The 17741-nt window shown below is 41.9% G+C and overlaps 1 protein-coding gene across 2 annotated transcripts; it reads right to left on the bottom strand.

Annotated features, from left to right (window-relative positions):
* Positions 1-8692: 8692 nt before the first annotated feature.
* Positions 8693-15085, bottom strand: LOC135512229 (eukaryotic translation initiation factor 4E-binding protein 2-like). Of its 2 annotated transcripts, XM_064934023.1 has the most exons (4): positions 14753-14841; positions 10539-10681; positions 10255-10440; positions 8693-10071 (listed from the first exon to the last, which is right to left on the bottom strand). In XM_064934023.1, the coding sequence occupies exons 2-4, from the start codon at positions 10594-10596 to the stop codon at positions 10040-10042; spliced, it is 276 nt and encodes a 91-aa protein (XP_064790095.1). In that variant the 5' UTR covers positions 10597-10681; positions 14753-14841; the 3' UTR covers positions 8693-10039. The 2 variants fall into 2 exon arrangements, with proteins under 2 accessions (XP_064790095.1, XP_064790093.1); XM_064934021.1 differs by lacking the exon at positions 10539-10681 and having other exon boundaries at positions 14753-15085.
* Between the last annotated feature and the right edge of the window lie 2656 nt (positions 15086-17741).

Raw genomic sequence — 17741 nt, 5'->3', positions numbered from 1 at the left:
TTGTCTGTTAGTACAGGAGATGGTGCAATGACTGTCTGATGGCCTGGAGAAAAAAGCTGTTTTTCAGTCTTTCGGTCCCGGCCTTGATGCACCTGTACTGTCTGTCTGCTAAATGGAAGCAGAGTGAACAGACCTTGACTCAGGTGGCGAGGTCGTTGATGATCTTCTTGGCCTTCCTTTGACACTGAGTGGTGGAAATGTCCTGGAGGGCAGGCAGTGTGTCCTCAGTGATGCGTTGGGCTGACTGCACTACCCTCTGGAGAGCCATTCGGTTGAGGGTGGTGTTTGCAGAATCAGTAAGTGGTGCTTTTCAAATGCAATCCATCTATCATTGTAGTGTGCTATCACAGACATAAACACAGTCTCTGGTTTTGAATCAGGTATTGTACATGGATACTGCTAGAGCCTTGTGTGGAGACTCTTAGCCTTGAGAGGCAGTCATAAAGGTTGGGAAGCTTCATACCAAATGGCACCCTATTCCCTACATAGTGCAATATTTTTGACTTGTCGGCCCTGGTCAAAAGTAGTGCACTGTATAGGGAATAGGGTGCCCTTTGGAACACAGCCTCAGTGTATGAACTGTCACTCAGAGATAAAAGCTCCTTTATTTCAGAGCTCCTTTGTTCATTTAGTTAATTTAGTCTGGGCCCAAACACTATGCATAAAGTATAAAACATGAATATATTCCTTCTGCTTTAATTGACCTGCACAATAATATAGGCAATATAGATGTGTCTGCAATTCATCATTAGCAGACATCAAAGACGACAGCGAAATGTCTCTCTACATTACTTTGTTATGCACTTTGCTGTCTTCAAACCTAGACTAATCATATTTGAAAATATGAAATGTGATATCCCTCCTTCTGCATATGAAAGCTATGGAAAGTTTGGGGTTTTAATCAAAAGTTGTCTCGGTCTAGTTGACACTTTGTTGTACACATTTAATAGGATTGTCTGTCTTCATAGAATGCAATTATTATCTCCACTTGGAGAGTTAGTTTTCAAACTTTACTGATCTAGAATTCTGATAGTGTTTTGTTGTTTGGACAAACCACAGGGAACCTCAATTTCACTGCATTGATTTTGTCCCCAGTCCTTTCCTATGTGGGCAGACTCCCAGGCATTTATAGATTCAGTTGTTGTGCCAATAAATTCCACTGCGCTTCACAAAACTAGACAACAGTTTAATTTGAAGCTAGAAAACAGTTTCATCAAAATAGAATGAATTTACAATTACCCAACAGTCATATAACGAGTTGTTTGACGGCTTTGGAACATGTACCCTCTACGAGAGACCACCCGTGTGTGTGTTTGTGTGCCAATGCACTACTATTCTCAGGCCTTGTCTTAGGGGCCAGGGCAGACCTACTCGTCCGATTATGCCTGTTATAAACAAGGTTTCAGCAGGAGGAAAATAACAATCTGTTTCTTTCTGTAAGATTGGGTGTAATCATAGTCTCATTCCAAATCACCAGATGTGTCTAGCACTGCCTGGTCTCTTAGGGTGGTGAACAACAATAATATTTTGTTTTGTTTTACTTGGAAATGTATGTATAGGAGCCTCAGCGGACTAAAGTAGGCTATGTTCGTGTTTTAAAACTTTCGCATCCATCCCAATAGCTCAACCTCTAAAACCAACACACCAACAGTCTTCTACAGTCTTACCACCTTCTCGGCTGCCTATAGCCTACACTTTCACTAATGATTAATTGAGCACTAACCAGCTGTCTAGCTGTGACTGTGAAAATTATTTCAGATCATGAAACAGACATAGCATTATAACTATGTTAGCTCCTTTCATTTTTCAGAACTGATTTATTCATTGGATAGATGGTGGAATGTATTTGAAAATGTAATCTCTGTTAATAAATGTGTAATATTGATTTGATATTTTCTGGATGAGATCAAAGCACAAGTAAGTAAGTGTAAGTGTGGACTCAAATCTCATTTCACCAGATTAGGTTCATGGTTCGGTCAAATACCTTGTATAAATGTTTTGGTCTTTTAATGATCAAATTGTATTCTAAGCCCCTTTTCCCGGTGAGCTTTTCTCCTGAACGTAGCTTTACAGTACTTGACTGTACAAAGGGAAGCACAGCCGAGAGCTTCCCAGTGACACGAGCTAAACTACTTCTATTCTCGTTTCGAGGCAAATAACACTGAAACATGCATGAGCACCAGCTGTTCCGGACGACTGCAGCCGATGTGAGTAAGACCTTCAAACAGTTCAACATTCACACAGCCGCAGGACCAGACGGATTACCAGGACGTGTACTGCGAGCATGCGCTGACCAACTGGCAAGTGTCTTCACTCACATTTTCCCTGTCCGAGTCTGTAATACCAACATGTTTTTAGCAGACCATTATAGTTCCTGTGCCCAAGAACACAAGGTAACTTGCCTAAATGACTACAGACCTGTAGCACTCAGGTCTGTAGCCATTAAGTGCTTTGAAAGGCTGGTCATGGCTCACATCAACACCATTATCCCAGAAACCCTAGACCCACTCCAATTTGCATACCACCCTAACAGATCCACAGATGATGCAATCTCTATTGCACTTCCCACCCACCTGGACAAAAGGAACACCTACAGTATGTGAGAATGCTATTCATTAACTACAGCTCAGCATTCAACACCATACTACCCTCAAAGTACATCAGTAAGCTAAGGACCCTGGAACTAACATGCTGACCACACCGCTGGTGTCACGTGCGAGCGTTGCAAAATAAATGTACACATACATGTTATTCAATCATTGCACCCACACTACTCGTGCGTGCCAACGAGCGTCTGCATTACCAAGCTCTAAAATAGAAGTCAGTTCTATTTGTGATGCTGAACGCGGTGCAGGTCCTGCCTCTCCCATCTCCTCATTGGTTTATAGAAGCATATACCCACGTGCCATCTCCTCATTGGTTATACCCACGTGGGGGATTTGAAAGATGAACAGAGGTCGGTCAGTCGGTTGTAGTAATACACCTTATTATGAAAGTTCGATGCCAATCACCATATAATGTCCAAAGAAGAAAAAGCCTGGAAGGAGGAGGGATGACTAGAAATGATTCTGTTGACCATTTTAAGTGTGGATTAATTGTCGGAGTAGAGGACCTTCTGCATTTCAGGTAAAATAACAACTCAATGTTTATATCCCAGGACAAATTAGCTAGCAACAACAAGCTAGCTAAATAGGACAAATTAGCAAGCAACCGCAAGCTAGCTAGCTAATATTGCCATAAATGTTTAATGCTTTTCGACCTGTCCCCAAAATAACATAATTGGTTCAGAGTTTGTTTTGATATTTCAACCTACGTGTCGTGATCGCGTTTGGTGTGGGGGGGACAAAATCAATTTGCGCACGATGGCGCACGCAGACGTTCGCGCGTGTCCGGTTTGGGCATGGTGTAAACACCTCCCTCTGCAACTGGATACTGGACTTCCTGACGGGCCGCCTCCAGGTGGTAAGAGTAAGTAACAACACATCCGCCACGCTGATCCTCAACACAGGGGCCCCTCAGGGGTGCGTGCTCAGTCCAATCCTGTACTCCCTGTTCACTAGGGACTGCATGGCCAGGCACGACTCCAACACCATCATTAAGTTGGCCGATGACACAACAGTGGTAGGCCTGATCACCAACAACGACGAGACCGCCTATAGGGAGGAGGTCAGAGACCTGGCCGTATGGTGTCAGGACAACAACCTCTCCCTCAATGTGATCAAGATTAACGAGATGATTGTGGACTACAGGAAAAGGAGGACTAAGCACGCCCCCATTATCATCGACGGCGCTGTAGTGGAGCAGGTTGAGAGCTTTGTGTTCCTTGGTGTCCACATCACCAACAAACTAACATGGTCCAAGCACACCAAGACCGTTGTGAAGAGGGCACGACAAAACCTATTCCCCCTCAGGAGACTGAAAAGATTTGGCATGGGTCCTCAGATCTTCAAAAGATTATACAGCTGCACCATCGAGAGCATCCTGACTGGTTGCATCACTGCCTGGTATGGCAACTGCTTGACCCCTGACTGTAAGGCACTACAGAGGGTAGTGCGTACGGCCCAGTACATCACTGTACAGGACCTATATACCAGGCGGTGTCAGAGGAAGGCCCCAAAAGTTGTCAATGACTCCAGCCACCCAAGTCATAGACTGTTCTCTCTGCTACCGCACGGCAAGCAGTCCCGGAGCACCAAGGCTAGGTCCAAGAGGCTTCTAAACAGCTTCTACCCCCAAGCCATAAGACTCCTTAACATCTAATCAAATGGCTACCCAGACTATTTCATTGCCCACCTCCCCACCCCGTCTTTCATGCCGCTTTTACTCTCTGTTATTATCTTGGGCTCCCGTGTGGCTCAGTGGGCTAATGAGAGGCGCAGTGGGCTAACGAGAGGCACAGTGGTCTAAGACAGTGCATCTCAGTACAAGAGGTGTCACTGCAGTACTTCGAATCCAGGCTGCATCACATCCGGTTGTGATTGGGAGTCCCATAGGGCGGTGCGCAATTGGCCCAGCGTTGTCCGGGGTAGGCCGTCGTTGTAAATAACAATTTGTTCTTGACTGCCTAGTTAAATAAAGGTTACATAAAAAAATCTATGCATCGTCACTTTAATACCTCTACCTACATGTACATATTAACTAAATTACCTCGACTAACCGGTGTCCCCGCACATTGACTCTATACCGGTACCCCCTGTTTATAATCTCGCTCTTCTTATTTTGCTGCTGCTGCTCACATTGCTGCTGCTCTGTTAATTTATTTTTTATTCTTATTCCTATTTTTTAAACTGCATTGTTGGTTAGGGGCCTGTAAGTAAGCATTTGGATGTTCCCCTGGAGCTAGTTTAGGGGTCTTCCACTGGTAAGCACCTTTTTTAAGGGCACAACAGCAGGAGATGGTATAGGCTACCTGGTATCTGAAACCATCAGTTTTCTGGTTGCCGGCAGTACATAGGCCTGTGGAAAAACGACTTAAAGACTGACACTAGCAAAGCCAGTGCCTGACACAGATGTTGACATATATGCTTCAGAGTACTGATGTACTTTGTTGTATACTAATCCTGTCTCCATACAGTAGTTATCCCTTTTCAGGTAAGACCCAAATGCAGACTGTGTTGAAGTAACAATGTGTATTACAGCAACAGGGGCAGGCAAACGACAGGTCAAGGCAGGCAGGGGTCGATAATCCAGGGTAGTGAGGCAAAGGTACAGGACGGCGGGCAGGCTCAAGGTCAGGTCAGGCAGAGGTCGGTAATCCAGAGTAGGGGCAAAGGTACAGGGTGCAGGCAGGTAGGCTCATGGGCAGGCAGACGGGCTCCAGGAGGGCGAGAAAAAGAGAGACTAGAAAAAGCAAGAGCTGAGACAAAACGCTGGTTGAATTGGCAACAAACAGAGAACACAGGTATAAGTAGCCAGGGGAAAATGGGGAAGATGTGCAAGCACAAGGACAGGTGAAACAGATCAGGGTGTGATAGTCTTCTGTAAAGCCTTATTCTCCCCATGTCTTTTCAACGGGATTAACTAATGATGAATCAGAAAAGGTCCGTTTCTGAATTACTCAATGACCTTCAGGTTTTAGGTAGACACACCCATACCCATGCGTTGATCATCATGTTGTTATTGTCAGAGAATGTAAAACAAGAAGAACACCTCAGTGGGAAGATACAATTAAAACATTTGTAACTTCCTGTCATCAAACATCATTTAAAATGACCTCAGTCTTCTCAGGTAAGGCTGACCTAAACTAGCCTACAGTAATTAGGAAATTCAACACCACAATTTTGAGGCTCTCTTCTAAAACAAGACTTCCTTTCATGACTTCCTGTCTTCAAACATTCAATCAAAATGGCCTCCGTCCTTTTGGATAAGAATAAGACAGATCTAAGCTACATTAGGCTAATTAAGCAATAAGGCTCAAGAGGCCATGCTATATCATGATATAGTCACAGGTAAATGGTGTTGTTCAACCTGACACGAGGCAGAGGGCCAGTAAAACTATTTACCTGTGACCAGGGGCACAACTTTCACTGGGGAAGGGGGAGACATGTCCCCCCCACATTCTGAAATTGCATTTTTGTCCCCCACAGTTTTATCATTGGAATGTGATACAAAACGAGGCAACGGTTTGCTTTGGGACCATGCAGACTTCTCAGAGCAGTCGAGTAGACTGTTTGGAGTGCTTATCCTGCTGGATAAAAATATATTTAAAAAATTATGCCCCCCCCACTTCTAAAGCCAAAGTTGCGCCCCTGCCTGTGACTCGATTCAAAATATAACACAGACTATATAACACAAATGCCTTATTGCTTTTATAAAATGGTTACTAACCATTTAAAATAACGATGAATAACATATTTTAACACAACTCAAAAACAACAAGAAGCTTTTGGGTAAAATAAGAGCTGAAAATGAAGGAAGATAATGGTTCAGACATGATTATAATGATACCGTGACCATATGCATAGATTGCTTTTTATAAATAATGTTTTGTTGTTACATATTACCTCCTTAGGAGGTGACGTCAGAGGACAGCATGCGGGAGAAGTCAGAGATCAAGAATCTATGAGTTTCCCACTAGTAATTACAAGTTGGAAGGGTGTTCAAGTGGATTTTTTTCAGTAGTACAGTATGTGGTAAATACCACCTTCCCACTTGGTTATGAACACATCATCAGGGGTGATTTACTTAAGCAATAAGACCCAAGGGGGTGTGGTATATGGACAATATACAATGGCTAAGGGCTATTCTTAGGCACGATACAGCCGTTAGGCTTGGTATATCAAATCAAATGTATTTATATAGCCCATCGTACATCAGCTGATATCTCAAAGTGCTGTACAGAAACCCAGCCTAAAACCCCAAACAGCAAGCAATGCAGGTGTAGAAGCACGGTGGCTAGGAAAAACTCCCTAGAAAGGCCAAAACCTTGGAATAAATCTAGAGAGGAACCAGGCTATGTGGGGTGGCCAGTCCACTTCTGGCTGTGCCGGGTGGAGATTATAACAGAACATGGCCAAGATGTTCAAATGATCATAAATGACCAACATGGTCCAATAATAATAAGGCAGAACAGTTGAAACTGGAGCAGCAGCACGGCCAGGTGGACTGGGGACAGCAAGGAGTCATCATGTCAGGTAGTCCTGAGGCATGGTCCTAGGGCTCAGGTCCTCAGAGAGAGAGAAAGAAAGAGAGAATTAGAGAGAGCACACTTGAATTCACACAGGACACCGAATAGGACAGGAGAAGTACTCCAGATATAACAAACTGACCCTAGCCCCCCGACACATAAACTACTGCAGCATAAGTACTGGAGGCTGAGACAGGAGGGGTCAGGAGACACTGTGGCCCCATCCGAGGACACCCCCGGACAGGGCCAAACAGGAAGGATATAACCCCACCCACTCTGCCAAAGCCCAGCCCCCACACCACTAGAGGGATATCTTCAACCACCAACTCCAAGGTACCTTATTGCTAATATAAACTGGTTACCAGCATAAATAAAGCAGTAAAAATACATGTTTTGTCAAACCTGTGGTATACAATCTGATGTACCACGGATGTCAGCCAGTTAGCGTTCAGGGCTTGAACCACCCAGTTTAGAATTAAGCAATAAGGCATGGGGGGTGTGGTCGTGCCTAAGAACAGCCCTTAGACGCGGTATATTGGCCATATGCAACTAACACCCGAGGGGCCTTAATGATATTATAAACTGGCTACCAATGTAATTAGAAGAGTAAAAAGTTTTTTCAGCATTCAGGGCTTGCACCACCTGGTTCATAATTAAGCAATAAGTTCCGGGGGGTGGGGTATATGGCCAATTGGGTTAGGTCTGTTCTTATGCACAACGCAACGCAAAGTGCCTGGATACAGCCCTTAGCCGTGGTATATTGGCCATATACCACAAACCCCTGAGGTGCTTTATTGCTATTATAAACTGGTTACAAACGTAATTAGAAGAGTAAAACATTTTTGGGTGTCATACCTGTGGTATATGGTCTGATATACAACGGCTGTCAGACAATCAGCATTCAGGGCTCTAACCACCCAGTTTATAATGCCCATTATTAACTGTGTGTTTCGAGCCCTGAATGCTGATTGACAAAACATGTATTTTTACTGCTCTAACTACGTTGGTAAGCAGCTTATAATAGCGGCTAAGGGCTGTATCCAGGCACAACGCGTTGCGTAATGTCTAAGAACAGCCCTTAGCCTTGGTATAATGCATTCAATGCAAATGAAAACTCCGGGGGAAAAACGAGCTCCGACTGGGACTTTTTTTTTAACGATCATACAAATTGGAATAGTTGGAAACACTATCTCTAGAGCTCCGACTAGAAGATCACTGACTACCTTGTTTTTTTCTCTGACTGTGATTAAAAAGAAAAGGAATACTCTTCAATGTATGCAGTGTCCCCAAGCGTGACATTGAACACACCTGGGAAAATAGATTGCAGTATGTGGAGTCTTTCTTTTCTTTTTATTGAACATACTGTGTACACTCTAATCTCCAACACCTGCTCAAAGCAACTGGATGTATGGATATTCCTCTCTGTGTTTATCTCGGTCTTTTGAAGGGGTTGGGAATGGGATAAAGCAGAAGACAAATTTGTTGGACATTCAGGAACTTTTGTTATCAATGTGATCACAACCATGTGAAACCATGTGTACAGACAAAACAGGCAGAACAGCATAATCCTCATCATAAGGAACTTTATTGATCTTGCTGTAACAGTGTCCACTGGCATTGAAATTTCTCAAAAAAATGAAGTTAATTCAAATTAGAACAGCAGTTAGGTTTGTAGTTTCAAATCTCTTTTGCGACAAAATACGAACCATTCATGTAGCTAATTCTAATGTATTTAGTCATTATCGGATTATGTATAACATTTAGAATAGCCTGAAATAATATAGAAATTCATTTTCTCCTTTCATTTTGCAAATCTATCAAACCATCACCACAAAAGGAAAGCCAAAGTCTTCCAAATGGTAAATCTTTATAAAATCTTTTACCAGAAAGACCCAAAACGCAACACAAAGTCAGGCTTGTATTGGTGATGGATAGATATTCAAGGCTTGGAATGATGATGAAATTCTCAGCTAATCAGAATTTAATCAGTCACATCATCCCTTATGAGTTTAATTGCTGGTAACTAACGGACTACAAAACAGGCAGGTAAGAGCATATCCAGTATTTTGTTTTTTTATGAACATTTTACCCAAACAATGACAAAGGTTCTGAAAAGGATAAGTAACATCAATCTAAGGCCAGTACTTTGCTCTACAAAGTAGTACAAGTAGATGTTGTACAGTTTCTTAGGCCCCATTATAAAATGTCTAAAGCAGTAAAGACGGCTTTGTTTACAGTGTGCTCTGGTATTAAGGACACATACAGAAATACAGAATGGTCCGTTTAGATTACTGCATTAACTTGGGCATCTACATTTTATTAATGGTTAAGAATATATCTGGTTACCTTTAGACCCTTTTCCTTGTTGTGTGGCTGAAGTACATACAATACATATACGGCAGTTGGTAACCCTGAGACCTATTCAAATAGACCTGCAGAGTCTTCCGCTAGGTCTCAGGGTTAGCCATAGCCTGGTGGCCCAGTCAGTTTGTATTGTAGCCAACTCCTCTTTATGTTGTTTCATTGTCATGCCAAACTATGGCTTGACAACGATAGATGAGTTGGCAATAACACATGCAGGCTACATTCCAATATCCACACTACCATACCACTTAGGATGCATGTCAAATACATTGCTTCATTCTAAGTGGTATGCTGGCATGGACATTGAAACAGAGCCACAGTATGGGGCCAAGTGGGCCGTACAGTTAACGTATTACATGGTATAGTTTATCTGCGTGGTTTACATACATCACACCCAGTGATGGCGAGACAGAGAGCGAAAGAAGATGGCTGCTGTGAGTGATGTGAGAGCTCACAACATTGGTTTCTACAAGCCAAGCCACTGGCACACAGCACAGGAACCAGGTTTGTTTCTTCTTCTGTTGTTCCGGTGTGGTTCCTCAGGTGAGGTCAGATGTCCATCTCAAACTGAGCATCCTCACCTTTAAAACACAAGAACACAAATACAATGTCATCTGTACTCTAAAGCAAGGGGTGTAATACCTTTGTTATTACTAATTTGACTCAGGGGTTCCATGATAAAACATGGTTGACATGGACTACAGAGAGAGAGAGCATGTTGTATGGCATGACAACAGTAGTCAGAGGATATGGCACCCACTGACCGGTGGCTGTCTTGCCATGACTGTTGTGGGGTTTGATGTGGTTGTTGGCCTCGTTCCTTCTGTTCTCGGTCAGGACGTTGAGGCTGGTCACCCCGGGGATGATGGGCAGGTGGGCCGGGGGGGTCTGGGCGATGGGGGAGTTACGCCGGTCCAATAGGAACTTACGGTCGTAGATGATCCTGGTCCCTATGATAGAGGAGAATGATTATTTAATAACATCTTTGACATATTAGTTACAACCATCGAATGTATAGAAATGCAGTAACAACAGATATATTACAAACCTGCTTTAAAGAACTGGTAAACCATCATGTCGATAATAACACGCTGATTATATTGCATCGATTCATCTGTTTTCTTGTTTTTGCAAATGTCATCATTACAATGGTGGCAGCAAACAAACAAAATGATGCACCAATTCACTAATCTGTGAATCGAAAGGGGAATAGCATAAACCTGTTTAGTTCGTTACATATTTACTGTAAATACCCATTTTAATCAAAAGATGGCGTGTCATGTACAACATGGCCTAGGCACCTACATCAGATGCTGGGAGAATTGTATCATCAAAAAACAGTATCAGTAACAGTATCATCAAAAAAAAAATGTAAACAAAAAGTAGAGGCCTTAGCTTTCTATAAACATTATTTAAATAAAAGTGCAATATTTATTTAAATGCAAAAGCACTGTCTAGGAAATGAAATTCAGATACTTCCTCAAACCAGCCATGCATGTATGAATATATGAATACATTGTAACTACCTATAGTGCCTTCAGAAAGTATTCACACCCCTTTACTTTTTCATTTTTATTTCATTTTGTTGTGTTACTACGGAAGTCCAGAGAGATCATATGATTTTTTTTTTTTTTTTTTTTTTTTTTTTTTTAAATACCCCCGTTATGTTGAGATCCCAACTTATTTATCTCATGATCAAGACATCACAAAAGTTGTTTTTGTCAAGATCACAAGATTAACTCTATAAATAGGAATAGACGCATTGATGATAGATTGACAGTATGGCTGAGGAGGCAGAGCCCATGATGGATCAGCGCATGTTTTTATTGATTGCTACACTAAGGGATGGTACATTTCATCCTAACATCATGCTTTCATTTGTGTTTGGTGCTCATTATCAGTTTATAAGTTAGAATGTTAACAAGCTAAATGTCTCTTATCTTGAGCCAAGAGCTCATGGGGCATTTAAGCCTTCATGGGGCAATTAAGCCCTAAACGATGCCTAACAGGCAGCCCTGTCTCCCAGGCTGTATGCCACCCCCAAGACCACAGCCAACTGCATGGAAGCAACAATGCAGCTAACTTGGCTAGTCTTGTGAGCGAACTAGCTGGTTAGCCTGGTTGCTAGCGTGTTATATACGCTGGTTGTTTGCTTTCATAACAGATATGTTTATAATTGTACGGGACACTTCATGTTTTATAGATAATATTTAAAATGTACAGAGTTGGTGAGCTCCATTTCTGACAGGATGATAAGATTCAATAGCAGCCTCAGAGGCTGATAAGTCAGGATTCTAACTTGTAGGCTGTTTTATAGGTAAAGCTCCTTGCAGGCAGATTAGCAGTCAGGATGCATTATCTAAATGATCAAGACTGGGTGCTCTCTATTCCTGACAGGCTGATCAGATTCATTAGAAGCCTCATAGGCTGCTACCTAGTAGGCTGTCTGCAAGGAGCCTTACACATGAAACGGCCTACAAGGCAGTATCCTGACATCAGCCTCTGAGCTTGCTATTGAATCTGATCAGCCTGCCAGGAATAGAGCTCACCCCCTGGATCAGATATGCATATGGCTATAAAGCACTTTCACAGCTAATCTACAATAAGCCTTGCCTATAAAAACAGCCTATAAGGCAGCTTCATGGCTGAAATTTAATCAGATAAGCCTGTCAGGAATGGAGCTCACCCAATGTAAATATTACCCACAAACATGAAGCATCCCTTATAATTATACACATATCAGTTATGCAAGCTAACAACTAGCATAGATAACAAGCTAGCTACAGTGGGGCAAAAAAGTATTTAGTCAGCCACCAATTGTACAAGTTCTCCCACTTAAAAAGATGAGTGAGGCCTGTAATTTTCATCATAGGTACACTTCAACTATGACAGACAAAATTAGAAAAAAAATCCAGAAAATCACATTGTAGGATTTTTTATGAATTTATTGGCTGACTAAATACTTTTTTGCCCCACTGTATCAAGACTATCTAGCTAGCTCACAATACTAGCCAGGTTAGCTCTGTAGTTCCTTGCATGCGATTGACTGTGGTCTTGGGGGCGGCATGCAGCTTGGGAGACAGTGCTGCCTGTCAGGTATCATTCAGGGCTCAAATGCCCCACATTACACTCAACAAAGCCATAGGGCTCCTTGATGAAGTTGTTATTTTGCAACTGAACAAATTAATGGATGATGCGTGGTACTTTTGATTATCTTGTGATCTTGACAAAACAACTTTTGTTATGTAGTGATCATAAGATAAATGCGCTGTGATCGACATAACGAGGGAACAATTTTTAAAATTAATTTGTCCTCGCTGGCCTTCCGAGTGTTACAGTCTGAATTTAAAATGGATTAAAATTAGGTTTTGTGTCACTGGCCTACATACAAGACCCCATAATGTTTAAGTGGAAATATGTGGTAAGTATTTTTTACTAATGAATAAATAATTAAATGTTGTGAGTCAATAAGTACTCTTTGTTATGGCAAGCCTAAATAAGTTCAGGAGTAAACACGTCCTTAACAAGTCCCATATTAAGTTGCATGGACTCACTCTGTGTGCAATAATAGTGTTTAGCATGATTTTTGAATGACTACCTAATTTCTGTACCTCCACACATGACATTTTCTGTAAGGTAAAAAAAAGCTTTTGTGAACTAACGATTGCACTTGACTCTTTTCCCCCTTACTAGCGCTGACTTTGCTGATAGCTACTTTATTGAGGAACATTTGACTTACTATCACTGAGATTCTCCCACCTAGCTGTCTTAAGATGAATGCACTGTAAGTCGCTCTGGATAACAGCATCTAAATTACTAAAAATGTAAAAAAGGTCCTGAGTCAAGCATTTCAACCACAAAGACCAGGGAGGTTTTCCAATGCCTTGCAAAAGGCACCTATTGGTAGATAGGTGAATATTTTTGTTTTTGTTGCAAACATAGACTATTACTTTGAGCATGACGAAGTTATTAATTACACTTTGGATAGTGTATCAATACAGGCAGTCCCGACAAAGATACAGGCGTCCTCCCTAACTCAGTTGCCGGAGAGGAAAGAACAAGCTCAGGGATTTCACCATGATGCCAGTGGTGACTTTTAAACAGTAAGAGTTTAATGGTTGTGATAGGAGAAAACTGAGGATGGATCAATAACATTGTAGTTACTCCACAATAATAACCTAAATGACAGAGTGAAAAGAAGGAAGCTTGTACAGAATTTTTTAAATTCCAAAACATACTTCCTGTTTGTAATAAGGCACTAAAGTAAAACTGCATTTTTTTTTAACTTGGTCTTGAATAAAAAGCGTTATTTTTGGAGCAAATCCAATACGTCACTGAGTACCACTTCATATTTTCAAGCATGGTGGTGGCTGCATCATGTTATGGGTGTGAATGTCATCGACAAGGACTAGGGAGTTTTTTAAATTATAAAAATAAATGGAATAGAGTTAAGCACGGGCAAAATCCTAGAGGAAAACCTGTTTCAGTGTGCTTTCCAACAAACACTGGGAGACAAATTCACCTTTCAGCAGGACAATAACTTAAAACACAAGGCCAAATATACACTGGAGTTGCTTACCAAGATGACATTGTATGTTCCTGGGTGGCCTAGTTAAAGTTTTGGACTTAAATCGGATTAAAAATCCATGGCAAGACATACAAATGGCTGTCTAGCGATGATCATCAACCAACTTGACAGAGCTTGAAGAATTTGCAAATATTTTACAATCCGGTTGTGTAAAGCTCTTAGAGACTTACCCCGAATGACTCACAGCTATAAATCGGTGCCTAAGGTGATTCTAACATGTTTTGACTCAGGGGGTTGAAATCTTATGTAATGAAGATGTGTTTTATTTTTCATTGTAATATGTATATATAGTTATTTTTTATATTCGAAATTGAATTCCACTTTAACAGAGTATTTTGTCAGTTTCAAATGACATTGAAATCCATTTTAGTCTCACCTTGTAACAATTGTATTTGAAAAAGGCAAGGTGATTGAATACTTTCTGAAGGCACTGTAATAAATAACATATTGCACTGTTACAAATGTAGCCACCATGACTCAGAATCATTGCGTTGAACACCAACCAATCACATTGCCAAAGGTCCGGGTAAACCTTTGTTTTTGAACGCTTGGGGATGCCTTGACATGCTAGCTACTGTAGGCCACAATGCACGACAGTGCATAGCGAAATGGCGAGTTGCTTAAACACACATATCAGTAATAAGGTACTATTTATCGGTTCGGGTTGATTTTACCTCCCGGAGTAGTTGAAAATAAAGTGCCTCCAGGGGTGGTGCAATAATCATGAGGTAGCTGCGTTCTATCGTTGATCAACACCGTCCTGGTTGGAATGGCCCTGCTTTCGCTAAGGTGACGACTGGTAGTTGACGACATTTCACCCCCGGTTTAGTGACTGGTCAGACGGTGTTGCAATCTGTAGGTGGTTGATGCCTAACCTGACGGACGGTGGAACCCAGGGCCTTTTCCCTTTCTATCTTATCTCTTCCCAAGGCTTTCTTGTCGCTCCTCTCTTCCTCCCAGCCGTCAGTACATCCCCACTCCCTCCGCCAGGCAGAAAAAACAACAACACAAGCAGACCGGATATGATGTCAATGGACGACAGCCACCACACGTGTTTAGAAAGAAAAGTATTATATATATATTTTTTAAGTTATTTGATGTAGGTTGAGGCCATATAGACCATGGTTCGCCAACTGGCGGGCCCGCAGGTGATTTTATTGGGCCCCCCGAAAGTATATATATATATATACTATATATCTTTCAGCAAATCAGCTCCAAGTGATTTTAAGTTAAGAAATCTGTTCTAAAGTATTCCCACACATAATAGAGAGATATATGTCAAGTGAGACATCTGTGGCATTGTGTTGTGTGACAAAACTGCACATTTCTGGGATCTTTTATTTCAGCTCATGAAACATGGCACCAAGACTTCACATGTTGGGTTTATATTTATAAATTTGCCACTTTAATAAATAGATCACTAGTCACTTTAATAATTCCACATTAATAATGTTTACATATCTTGCATTACTCATCCCATATGTATATACTGTATTTTTATACCATCTATTACATCTTGCCTATTCCGCTCGGTCATCGCTCATCCATATATTTAAATATATATATTATCATTCCATCCATTTACTTAGATTTGTGTGTATTAGGTAGTTGTTGTGGAATTGTTAGATTACTTGTTAGATATTACTGCACTGTCGGAACTAGAAGCACAAGCATTTCACTACACTCGCAATAACATCTGCTAACCATGTAATGTATCAAGGCGCTGGAGAAGATGGCTGATGTTTTATGTGCTCCTAACCAACTGTTTTTTTGTTCGTTTTTTTGCGTTGTAAAAAAAAAAATGTATTCTGTACATAATGTTGCTGCTGTATGTCTCTTATGACAGAAAATAACTTCTGGACATCAGAACAGCAATTAGTCACGACAAACTGGCAGAAGCTTTCTTTCCTTTAACGAGTCCAACGAGCCCGATGTGAAGGACATACTGCTTCCTGGAAACAGGCCCAAATCCACGTTATTTACACGAAGAGAAGACGGAGAAAAAGAGGACGGAGGTCGGGCTGCCTTCTGAGAATTCGTAGGAGATTGAATAAACCCCCACTGCCTTCTGTTCTACTAGCTAACTTGCAATCATTGGAAAATAAAATCAACGCTCTACGAGGAAGATTAAACTACCAACAGGACATTAAAATCTGTAATATCTCATGCTTCACAGAGTTGTGGTTGAACGACGACATTATCAACATACAGCTGGCTGGTTATACGCTGTATCGGCAGGATAGAACAGCGGCATCTGGTAAGACAAGGGGCGGCGGACTATGTATATTTGTAAACAACAGCTGGTGCACAAAATCTAAGGAAGTTTTAAGGTTTTGCTCACCTGAGGAAGAGTATCTCATGATAAGCTGTAGACCACACTATCTACCTAGAGAGTTTTCATCGTTATTTTTCATAGCTGTCAACATACCACAACAGACCGATGCTGGCACTAAGACCGCACTCATTCCGCCATAAGCAAACAGGAAAACGTTCATCCAGATGCAGCGCTCCTAGGGACCGGGGACTTTAATGCAGGGAAACTTAAATCTGTTTTTAACAAATTTCTATCAGCATGTTAAATGTGCATCCAGAGGGAAAAAACTCCAGACCACCCTAGACCTCTAGACCAGCCTAGACCACTCTAGACCTCTCCACACACAGAGACACGTACAAAGCTCGCCCTCCATTTGGCAAATCTGACCAGGATTCTATCCTTCTGATTCCTGTTTACAAGCAAAAATTAAAGAAGGAAGCACCAGTGACTCAATCTATAAAAAAGTGGTCAGATGAAGCAGATGCTAAACTACAGGACTGTTTTGCTAGCACAGACTGGAATATTTTCTGGGATTCTTCCAATGTCATTGAGGAGTCCCCACAGTGACTGTACGTACATACCCCAACCAGAAGCCATGGATTACATTCACACTGAGCTAAAAGGTAGAGCTGCCACTTTCAAAGAGGCAGACTCTAACCCGGAAGCTTGTAAGAAATCCTGCTATACCCTTCGACAAAGCATCAAACAGGCAAAGTGTCAATACAGGACTAAGATCGACTCATACTACACCGGCTCCGACGCTCGTCAGATGTGGCAGGGCTTGCAAACTACAAAGGGAAGCACAGCCGTGAGCTGCCCAGTGACAACGAGCCTACCAGATGAGCTAAATTACGTCTATGCTCGCTTCGAGGCAAGTAACATTGAAACATACATAAGAGCATCAGCTGTTCTGCACGACCGTGTGATCACGCTCTCCGTAGATGTGAGTAAGACCTTTAAACAGGTCAACATTCACAAGGCCGCAGGGCCAGATGGATTACCGGGATGTGTATTCCGAGCATGCACTAACCAACTGGTAAGTGTCTTCACTGACATTTTCAACCTCTCCCTGTCTGAGTCTGTAATACCAACATGTTTCAAGCAGACCACCATAGTCCCTGTGCCCAAGAACACTAAGGTAACCTGCCTAAATGACTACCGACTCGTAGCACTCACGTCTGTAGCCATGAAATGCTTTGAAAGGCTGGTCATGGCTCACATCAACACCATTATCCCAGAAACCCTAGACCCACTCCAATTTGCATACCGCCCTAACAGATCCACAGATTATGCCATCTCTATTGCACTCCACATTGACCTTTCCCACCTGGACAAAAGGAACACCTATG

The sequence above is a fragment of the Oncorhynchus masou genome, chromosome 24 (assembly GCF_036934945.1).
Source record: "Oncorhynchus masou masou isolate Uvic2021 chromosome 24, UVic_Omas_1.1, whole genome shotgun sequence".
In the NCBI taxonomy this organism is placed as follows: Eukaryota; Metazoa; Chordata; class Actinopteri; order Salmoniformes; family Salmonidae; genus Oncorhynchus; species Oncorhynchus masou.
This window is presented reverse-complemented; position numbering and strand designations above follow the sequence as displayed.